This window comes from Papaver somniferum, chromosome 4 (genome assembly GCF_003573695.1).
Source record: "Papaver somniferum cultivar HN1 chromosome 4, ASM357369v1, whole genome shotgun sequence".
Classification (NCBI taxonomy): domain Eukaryota; kingdom Viridiplantae; phylum Streptophyta; class Magnoliopsida; order Ranunculales; family Papaveraceae; genus Papaver; species Papaver somniferum.
The window spans coordinates 86,225,134-86,236,101 of NC_039361.1; the positions used below are offsets into that span (position 1 = coordinate 86,225,134).

Genomic DNA, 10,968 nt, shown 5'->3' on the forward strand with positions numbered 1-10,968 from the left:
CTGAGTTCAACAGTGATAAGCACGGAAGTGCGATATTTTTATACCCATATTTATACTAGCTAGGTCTCGATATTTAGCTAATAATATTGTTTAAGTCATTTACATAAATTACAAGTATAATCTATTCACCCAGAGGATAAGTGGCTCAGAAACTAAATGTGAAAACTACAGACAGACCCATTTTACAGATTCTTCCCACTGTGAAACCCATGCTCAAAAAAACACAGGTGCGCACCCATTTTCTACGACAAAATATCTCCCAAACCCATAATTTCTGAAATTATGTTTCAGTCTTTTTTCTTCTTCTTCTCCGATTCGTATCTCCCTACTGTTTTCGTCTCAGTTCTTCATTGGAGCTTCAATTCACGGGTAAATCTCAACATCTTCGTATTTGGGGGTTGAAAGGGGATCTGAGCATCATTTTGAGCTTCTGCAGTTGATTTGAAATGGAGACATCAAGGATTGATTGAAGAAGCGATGACGAGAATGGATCTGTGGTGTTTGGGGATTGAATTTCAAGCCAATTGCTTCAATTCTCTCAACAACAACGATTGAATTTGGGTGTGATTGCTTGTGGATTGATTGCAGGTGGTATAATTTGGGGTCTGTTGATTGAAGAACTGGTGTTGTTCGATGATTTGACTTAGGGTTTATTCCATTGATTCATGGCTATATATGAGAAGTTTAAGCAACAGATTTTGGGGATTTTTGAAGTTAACTGAAACGAGTTTTATATGGAGTTGTTGGATAAATGAAATGGATCTGTTGGGGTTCAGTGTGGTGCTCGATTGAGAGAGAAATTATGAAGGTAATGGTGGTGTTTGCAGGTCAAATTGGTGTTGATTTCCGTCGAGTGTTCTCTGGATATAGACAGAGTTTGGTGGAGTTTTGGTTATGCCAGAAAACCAGCTGAAATAGATGCCACTGTTGCTGTCATCTGGGGTTTTGCTGTGGCCTGAAATTGGAGGTTTGTATTTGAAAAATCAACAGTACCTGGCAGAAACTAAAATGGGATTCTGGGGAATTCTGGTTTTGAACTGAAATTGGGGGTCTTTGGTTAATTGAATCGATTCCGTGGAGATGGGTTCTTACCCATTTTTGTTCTTGATTAAATAATGGTTGTCGACTTGTCGGGAAGAATTGCAGACACAAATGGAGAAGACTCGAGCTTCAAAGCCACTGGTGGTTGTGCTAGACAGATCTTTAGACGTTGTCAACACGGGGAGTTGAAAAAGATGGTGTCTGTCCTTCTCTACTACATTGCTGATGGAGACTGGAGTGAGCAACGAAGAGAGACTTAGGCATTTCTGTGCTTCAGAGACCAAGTCGAATTGCAATGAAGCTGTAGTGAATCGATGGGTGATTGCAGGCAGCAGTGGTCTACAACAACAGCAACAACACAGATTTGCGGAGGATTTTTGGATGTGGATTAAAACTGGGTTCAATTGAGAAGTGGAGGAATGTGATGATATGAGTGCTACAGAAAAATGTCTATGTTGTTATCTATAGATTGTATGGATGAGTTGTGAAGAAGGTTTAATTGCAGATGATGGTGTAAATACATGAAAGAAGATGATGGTGTAAATACATGATTTTGACCAAGAGCCCCCGAATAACTGAAAGATAATGGTTTGCGTGGGAGTTAATGAAACATGAAAGAAGATGATGATGTGGTTATGACTGCATAACATGTCATTCAGTCAAGAAACTGTCTGCATAACATGTTATGCTTTTTGTGAAAATGGATGCATAACCTGTTATGCATCTACAAAATTTGTTGCATAACTTGTTATGCAGTCCAGAAAACCTGCATAACCTGTTATGCAGGTTTAATTGCAGATGATGGTGTAAATACATGAAAGAAGATGATGGTGTAAATACATGATTTTGACCAAGAGCCCCCGAATAACTGAAAGATAATGGTTTGCGTGGGAGTTAATGAAACATGAAAGAAGATGATGATGTGGTTATGACTGCATAACATGTCATTCAGTCGAGAAACTGTCTGCATAACATGTTATGCATTCGTGAAAATGGATGCATAACCTGTTATGCATCTACAAAATTTGTTGCATAACTTGTTACGCAGTCCAGAAAACCTGCATAACCTGTTATGCGTCCGAAAATATGGCTACATAATGCATTATGCATCGAGAAAATAGATGCATAACCTGATATGCATCCGTAAATATGGATGCATACTGCATTATGCATCAATTTTTTATATGTACGACTAAAATCAACCAAAACAATGGTTACATAACTTGTTATAGATGCATAACTTTGTTATGCAGATACATAACTTGTTATGCAGTCGAAAAAATGGTTGCATAATTCGTTATGCGTCTGCAGAATGTGTTATGCATCGTTTTTGGTGACTGCATAATGGTTAAGTATCAAGTTTTCAAAAAAATTCCCTAAAATGAGGATCACCTCCGATTTTTTCGTTTAAAACAAAAATTTTGATATTCTTGTTTGTACTCGTTGCGTAGCTCTTTTAAAAAGATTTCCAACGATATAAAATTTGTAAAATTCTAAGGCGCGGATTTTTAGATATGTTATGTCCAAGTTGCGCTGTCAATTATACCCCTGAAAAAGATAGTATGCATAACGAGTTATGCCTGAAAAGATAGTATGCATAACCAGTTATGTATTGATTCATATAATAATTTCATATAATTATGGGTGTCACGGTATACAAAATTAATTGTGGACCTGAGAACGAGAATATTATTTTCTTTGGGTCTCCCATAATTTCCCCAAACTAAATAGGCGCTTGCGGCTTGCAATGCCAAAGGAGTCGGAGCTTCATTGATGAAACTGTGGGCTACCAAATTGATTTAGTCACATCCACCACACAAGTTCACGGCCTGGAGATAGTCTGGTGGATTTCTTTGTGCACTCGAGCGGCTTACATATGTGAAAGTCACTAATGGGTTAAAGAACCAAGTGGAGTGACGTGTTAATCTTTTCCACCACACCTTGTCTGTGATATTTTCTACTATCTCATCTTCTGTCAAAACAAATTGAAAACTAATTTCAATCAAGCTGGTGGCATTACAGTAAAGAGAAAAAGGGGATCTGAACAACTACTTTCACCACCATCTTCAATGGTATAGAGATTTGGTTTGAGAAGTGTAAATGGCGTTTTCTTCGTTGTCTCTCGGCAGATGGAGTTCAAGCAACAGTAATCAAAGGTGTTGTGTTGATCCAGTGAAATGAGTGTTCTTGATGGGTGAATTAATTGAAGACAGTGGTGAGCTTTGTTTTCTCAAACTAATGGGTGGATGCTGCCAGATTTGGTAAGACGGGTTGTAGAGCGTTAGGGCATGTTCTTGGATACTGAATTAGTGGAGGTGTCGTCGATTCATGGCTGCAGATGATGGGTGTTGATCGTGGTGGTTGTATGCAGCTCTGTAATCAACTGAAACTGAGTTCGATTAAGGGTTGATTGCAACTGGTGGTTAGAAGCAGTTGAATCGATTGGTAGTTCTAGAAGTGGCTGCAGTTCTCGTACACAGCAACAGTTCGTTATGGGTTTGAACATGGAAGAACTGGTGGTGGTTCTACAACAACAGCAACACAGCAACAATTCTGGGGGTTCCTACATGATCAAAAATTGGGTTAATCCAAACTCTCGAGAAGATCTAAAAGACAGTAGTGATTGTTAGTGACACTGGAATCTGGGGTTTGGTCTAACGATGGTGCTGATGGTGCAATTATATTCCACGGTGAAATACTTGCTAGCAGTGGGACTGAACTGAAGTTTGCTGTTGGCTAGGGAGAATGCATTTGGTTGAGCCAGGTGCTTACAAGAACATGGAGAAGAAGATAGGGTATGTTGTTTTAACTGGATGGAGAATAATGAACTGGCAGTATTGTGGTTGCATCGGTTTAATGGGTCTGAAATGGTCGGGGCAAGTGGTGCTGGTGTCATGAGTTCGATCTACATTATGTACCCGACTGTTTGAGCTGCGAATGACTTATTCAACAGCAACAACAATGGATTTTTGGTGGTGGCCGTATACAGAAGTTGAGTCGAGAAGGGTGCGGACCATAATATGGTCAGAATCAGAATTGGTGCTGTTTCCTTCAAGTCAAATACAGGAAACTGATTTCAGTTGTGGTAGGCAGAAATATGTAGAAGACTTACAGCTATATGGAGTGTTTTCCCCAATTCAGGAAGTGTTTGGATTTAGTAGAGAAGAAGTCAAGTTGTTGTTGTATAAAAGGAGAAGAACCAACCAAGGGGTAGGCCTGATTTCTAAATTCTCTTTATTGGAATTTCTTTAATTAGTTCTCTTTTGTGTTAGATTATTCATTCAATATTTTTTATGGCTTTCTACACAACTATGAGAAGCTAAACCCCTCTCTGCCAAGACAAGAGGGGAAGCTTAATGGGTTCAATGTTATTAAGTTATCATCAATAAATAATTTTATGCTAAACCCATTTCATCTTTGTTTGATTGCAATTTTGTGTTGAGTGTGTCTATAAACTTCTTAGATTTAGTGTGATTTCCGGATACATTAAATGCTATCAAATCCCTGTGACACTTCTCAATTGGGCTTTATATTTAAAACATAATATCAATCTTATGTAATGGTATTTTTAGTTGCACTCAGAGTTATATTTGTCGTATCTTCCGGGTAGATCAGATTACTATTTGTCTCTTTTCGAGTTATCATTTGATTATACAAGAACTCGAAGGCCATTAGGTGGAACCTTATGTCTTGATAGATTCACATCAACTGTTACCTTTTACAATTATTTCCTACTGTATTCTCAAATACAACTCAACTACATTATTGCTTTGCTTAACAATTCTTCTGACCAACAATCTCTGTGGTCCGAACACGACTATGCTACACTTCTTTATCTTTGATACTCTGAAAAGAGTGATCAAATTTTGGCACCGCTGCCGAGGATTGTTTAGTGTTCTTTAGAATTAAGTTCTGCATCGGTTTATTCTTAGTTTTGTTTTAGAGTTTGCTGATTTCTGTTGCTTCTTAACAGGGAGTAAGATAGCTCTAAAGACTTGGCGAAATTAGGAGCTGCTACGGGTGCAGGGAATCAATGTCGTTGCTTTAGTTGTGATTAGGCTGAAATTTAGCCGAAATCACAGCCATTTGGGTAACATTGTATCTGTTTCTTGTTTCTTTTGTGTATGCAATATTCTAGGCCTGATCAATTCAATCGATTAGTTAGATTTCACCGTTTTGCTAATAGGGTATTAGAGAATCACCCTAGTCATCCAATGGCGGATGAAGCTGAGAGATTAGCGGTTGAGAATGAAGCTGCTAGAATAGCTGCTGAGGCCGCAGCCAACGCTAATGGACCTAGAACCCTTAGGGAGTATTTACAGCCGCAAAGGAATTCTACACCTTCTTGTATAGTTCTTCCGGCTAATGCTGGCAATGTGTCGATAAAATATGGGCAGATACAAGCACTGCCTAAGTTTCATGGATTGGACTCTGAGAGTCCATACATACATTTGAAAGAATTTGATGAGGTTTGTGCTACTATGCCTTTTGTTGGTGCGAATCAAGATGTCGTGAAACTGAAATTGTTTCCATTTTATCTAAAGGAGAAAGCTAAGGCTTGGCTGCATTCTTTGCGACCAAATACCATTAGGACATGGAATGGAATGATTAGAGAGTTTCTGAAAAAGTTTTTTTCAATTCACAAAACAATCACTCTTAGAAAATGTATGATGAATTTTTCTCAAAAGGAAAATGAGTCGTTTTTTGAGTGTTGGGAGAGATTTAAAGACTTGCTTTCTAGCTGCCCTCATCATGGTTATGAAATTTGGAGAGTAATTAACTTCTTTTATGATGGTCTGGATTCATGTATACGTCAGTTTGTTGAAATGATGTGTAATGGGAAATTTCTGAATAAGTCACCTGATGATGCTTGGACTTACTTCGATTCACTAGCAGAAAACTCCCAGAATTGGGACACTTCAGGCACGGCGGATGGAAATAAGTCCAAAGCTTTAGCTAGCTCTAGGCCTGGAATGTATGTGTTGAATGAAGAACATGACTTGAATGATAAGATTGTTGGTTTGCATAGGAAAGTTGATGCGATTCAGAAACCAAATGTAGTTAAGGTAGCTGACCCGGCTGAACATGCTTGTGGTATTTGTGAAAGTCTGGAACACTACACTAAGGATTGTCCTACAATCCCAGCATTTCAAGAAGTGTTACATGACCAAGCGAATTCCATAGATACTTACAAAAGACCATTTAACTCCCCATATTCAGAAACGTACAATCCAAATTGGCGACCATCCTAATTTCAGTTGGAGGAATGGTCCTACAATGAATGGTGTTAATGTTCCCCAAGGGTCTTCATCTAGTAACCCTTATGTGCCACCTCATAAGAATTCACTTGAGGATACTTTACATACTTTTATGCAGGGACAGACACAAATAAATCAAAATGTTATGAAGACTTTAGATGAGCTGAAAACTAGCATAGTTAGAAATTAATCACTCTCAATGTTAGGGAGAAAGGGATATTGCCTTCCCAAACTCAACCTAACCCCAAAGGCCAATTTGAGGTTAAAAATTCTAACTTGGAGCAAGCTAATGCTGTCACCACTCTTAGAAGTGGTAAGGTGATTGAGACTCCGATGAAGGTGAAAGAACCTGAGAAGTCTCTGAAGTTTAAGAATAGTTACAGTGATACTCAAAATGAACATTCTGAAATTGATAGAAAGATGCATGCTCCATTTCCTCATCGTTTATTGTCTACTAAAAAGATGGCTGATAATAAGGATATCCTTGATGTTTTTCAGCAGGTGAAGATCAACATACCTCTCTTGAGCGTGATTAAGCAAGTTCCAGCTTACGCCAAGTTCTTGAACGATCTCTGCACGGTCAAGAGGAAGCACAATGTGCAGAAAAAGGCATTTCTCACGGAACAGGTAAGTTCTATTATTCAACATAACACTCCTCCCAAATATAAAGATCCGGGATGCCCTACTATTTCCCGTATAATAGGTGATTTCATGATCAAACAAGCACTTCTGGATTTGGGATCTAGTGTAAACTTCCTACCTTTCTCGGTTTATGAGAAGTTGGGCTTTGGTGAATTAAAGCCTACCTCAGTCACTCTACAACTTGCGGACAGATCCGTTAAAGTACCGAGAGGGATAGTTGAGAATGTGTTAATTCAAATCGATAAATTTTACTATCCGGTGGATTTTATCGTTTTGGATACTCAACCTGTAGCTAATGCTAGTAAAGAAATACCTGTCATCTTAGGTCATCCTTTTCTTGCAACTGCAAATGCCTTGATTAATTGTCGAACTGGAATAATGAATCTTTCATTTGGAAATATGACTGTTGAGTAGAATATATTTGATGCATGCAAAGGTCCAGGTCGTAGTGATGATATTCATGAAGTTAATATGATTGAAACATGTGTGCAGGGAAAAGCATCTCATCTAGAAGCTAAGGTTCATTTAGAAGCTTGTCTTCTTAATATATTGGATTTAGATGAGGATGGATACATTGAAGAAGTTAATTCTTTACTGAATTCATCCCTGTTGCTGGAAACGGATAAGTGGCAGTCTAGATTTGAGTCACTTCAAATCAGTGAGACTGAGCCATTGTCTCCATCTGTAGAATTCCCAAAGCCTGACCTCAATCTCCTTCCTAATGAACTGGATTATGATGTTTTTTTTGGCCAAAATGGAGATGTTCAAGTTTTCTTACCATCTGAACTTAATGAGGAACAGAAAACGATGCATTTAGATGTTGTTAGGAAGCATGTAAGTGTCGCAGGATGGAGTATTGCAGACATAAAAGGGATTGATCCTATTACTTGCGCTCATATGAAGTCACAGCTAAATGAGCTTCATCGGATCAGAAATGAGGGTGATTCGAACTGTAAATGTAAAATGAAAATGTTTCTTGATAAGCATGCTATTAGGGAAATAGTTGAATCAGTTTTTTGCTACAATTCTAATTTGCATTTGTTTTCTGATAAGCTCAAGTCACGACGGAAAGACCCATTTAATTTTAAAAATGAATTTCGTTATTGTACTGTTGGCATTCAAAATCCTAATGATAGCAACATCTTCAAGGTTAATGTGCAGCGTTTGAAACCAGTTTTGGAACTTGTGAATCCAGAAGTCGATACCACGACTCTGGAGGATCCTTCTTATGTTTGATTGGTTGTGTTTTGCAGATGTCTGGCTGGAGACATAAAATTCAGCGCTTTAGGGAGACAACCCTTGTGTTTGTGGGTATCACAGCTGGAAGCCCTCACGAGACAAAAACTCGTCCTCTTATGCGAGCTTGAGGTTTAAAGGCTTGTTGCATGGGCTAAATGCAACCTAACTGACCTGCGACAGTGGTAAAATAATGTAGTTTTATTTTTTTTCTTTTCTTTATCATGAATAATATGTTTGTGCTTGGCTGATTACCCCTTTCCACCTTTGAACTGTTTTTGACCACTACCGCATTGGGGACAATGTAGAAATTAGGTTGGGGGTGGGATAAATTAAATCCATGATTTTCTGATTCTCTGTCTGCATATTCAGGTTCATTGATTATTTGTTTACTTGTACATTTTAATCAAAAAAAAAATGAAGTGAAAATTTTACATGATAAGATCAGCTGTTTAGCGGTCTTTCTACACCACTGTTTAGTGGTTTTGTCTAACTGTTTAGCGGACATTTTTAATCCAGCTGTTCAGCGGATCCGTCTAGCTGTTTAGCGGACACCTTTAATCCAGCTGTTTGGCGGATTCGTCTTGCTGTTTAGCAGACATTGCTCAATCACTGTTTAGTGGTTCCGTCTAGCTGTTTAGCGGACGTCTCTCTATATCCAGCTGTGTAGTGGATATAATTTTTTTTCTTGTTTTGCTCGGGACTAGCAAAATGTAAGTGTGGGGGAGTTGATAAGCACGTGAGTGCGACATTTTTATACCCATATTTATACTAGCTAGGTTTCAATATTTAGCTAATAATATTGTTTTAAATCATTTACAGGAATTACAAGTATAATCTGTTCACCCAGAGGATAAATGGCTTAGAAACTAAATTGGCGCTTGCGGCTTGCAATGCCAAAGGAGTCAGAGCTTCATTGATGAAACCGTGGGCTACCAAATTGATTTAGTCGCATCCACCACACAAGTTCACGGCCTGGAGATAGTCTGGTGGATTTCTTTGTGCACTCGAGTGGTTACATATGTGAAAGTCACTAATGGGTTAAAGAACCAAGTGGGGTGACGTGTTAATTTTTTCCACCACACCTTGTCTGTGATATTTTCTACTATCTCATCTTCTGTCAAAACAAATTGAAAACTCATTTCAATCAAGCTGGTGGCATTCCAGTAAAGAGAAAAAGGGGATCTGAACAACTACTTTGACCACCATCTTCAATGGTGTAGAGATTTGGTTTGAGAAGTGTAAAGGGCGTTTTCTTCGTTGTCTCTCGGCAGATGGAGTTCAAGCAACAGTAATCAAAGGTGTTGTGTTGATCCAGTGAAATGAGTGTTCTTGATAGGTGAATTAATTGAAGACAGCGGTGAGCTTTGTTTTCTCAAACTAATGGGTGGATGCTGCCAGATTTGGTAAGATGGGTTGTAGAGCGTTAGGGCATGTTCTTGGATACTGAATTAGTGGAGGTGTCGTCGATTCATGGCTGCAGATGATGGGTGTTGATCGTGGTGGTTATATGCGGCTCTGTAATCAACTGAAACTGAGTTCGATTAAGGGTTGATTGCAACTGGTGGTTAGAAGCAGTGTAATCGATTGGTAGTTCTAGAAGTGGCTGCAGTTCTCGTACACAACAACAGTTCGTTATGGGTTTGAACAAGGAAGAACTGGTGATGGTTCTACAACAACAGCAACACAGCAACAATTCTGGGGGTTCCTACATGATCAAAAATTGGGTTAATCCAAACTCTCTAGAAGATCTAAAAGACAGTAGTGATTGTTAGTGACACTGGAATCTGGGGTTTTGTCTAACGATGGTGCTGATGGTGCAATTATATTCCATGGTGAAATACTTGCTAGCAGTGGGACTGAACTGAAGTTTGCTGTTGGCTAGGGAGAATGCATTTGGTTGAGCCAGGTGCTTACAAGAACATGGAGAAGAAGATAGGGTCTGTTGGTTTAACTGGATGGAGAATGAACTGGCAGTATTGTGGTTGCATCGGTTTAATGGGTCTGAAATGGTCGTGGCAAGTGGTGCTGGTGTCATGAGTTCGATCTACATTATGTACCCGACTGTTTGAGCTGCGAATGACTTATTCAACAGCAACAACAATGGATTTTTGGTGGTGGCCGTATATAGAAGTTGAGTCGAGAAGGGTGCGGACCATAATATGGTCAGAATCAGAATTGGTGCTGTTTCTTTCAAGTCAAATACAGGAAACTGATTTCAGTTGTGGTAGGCAGAAATATGTGGAAGACTTACAGCTGTATGGAGTGTTTTCCCCGACTCAGGAAGTGTTTGGATTTAGTAGAGAAGAAGTCGAGTTATTGTTGTATAAAAGTTGAAGAACCAACCAAGGGGGTAGGCCTGATTTCTAAATTCTCTTTACTGGAATTTCTTTAATTAGTTCTCTTTTGTGTTAGATTATTCATTCAATATTTTTTATGGCTTTCTACACAACTATGAGAAGCTAAACCCCTCTCTGCCAAGACAAGAGGGGAAGCTTAATGGGTTCAATGTTCTTAAGTTATCATCAATAAATAGTTTTAATGCTTAATCCATTTCATCTTTGTTTGATTGCAATTTTGTGTTGAGTGTGTATAAACTTCTTAGATTTAGTGTGCTTTCCGGATACATTAAATGCTATGAAATTCCTGTGACACTTCTCAATTGGGATTTATATTTAAAACATAATATCAATCTTATGTAAAGGTATTTTTAGTTGCACTCAGAGTTATATTTTTCGTATCTTCTGGGTAGAGCAGATTACTATCCGTCTCTTTTCGAGTTATCATTTGA

General features: G+C 38.6%; 1 protein-coding gene and 1 non-coding gene across 3 annotated transcripts; one reads left to right on the forward strand and one right to left on the reverse strand.

Moving 5' to 3' along the window:
- Positions 1 to 2,992: 2,992 nt before the first annotated feature.
- Positions 2,993 to 10,752, forward strand: LOC113276077. Of its 2 annotated transcripts, XM_026525671.1 has the most exons (4): positions 2,993 to 4,251; positions 5,015 to 6,926; positions 8,195 to 8,362; positions 9,000 to 10,752. In XM_026525671.1, the coding sequence occupies exon 2, from the start codon at positions 5,166 to 5,168 to the stop codon at positions 6,291 to 6,293; it is 1,128 nt and encodes a 375-aa protein (XP_026381456.1). In that variant the 5' UTR covers positions 2,993 to 4,251; positions 5,015 to 5,165; the 3' UTR covers positions 6,294 to 6,926; positions 8,195 to 8,362; positions 9,000 to 10,752. The 2 variants fall into 2 exon arrangements, with proteins under 2 accessions (XP_026381456.1, XP_026381455.1); XM_026525670.1 differs by having other exon boundaries at positions 5,015 to 8,362.
- On the reverse strand, positions 5,694 to 5,800 carry LOC113276681. Its single transcript, XR_003324606.1, has one exon. It is a non-coding gene; the product is annotated as a small nucleolar RNA R71 (small nucleolar RNA).
- Positions 10,753 to 10,968: the final 216 nt, after the last annotated feature.

Coding starts and splice junctions, on each gene's coding strand:
- LOC113276077 (XM_026525670.1), top strand. CDS start 5,166: ATGCAATATTCTAGGCCTGATCAATTCAATCGATTAGTTAGATTTCAC.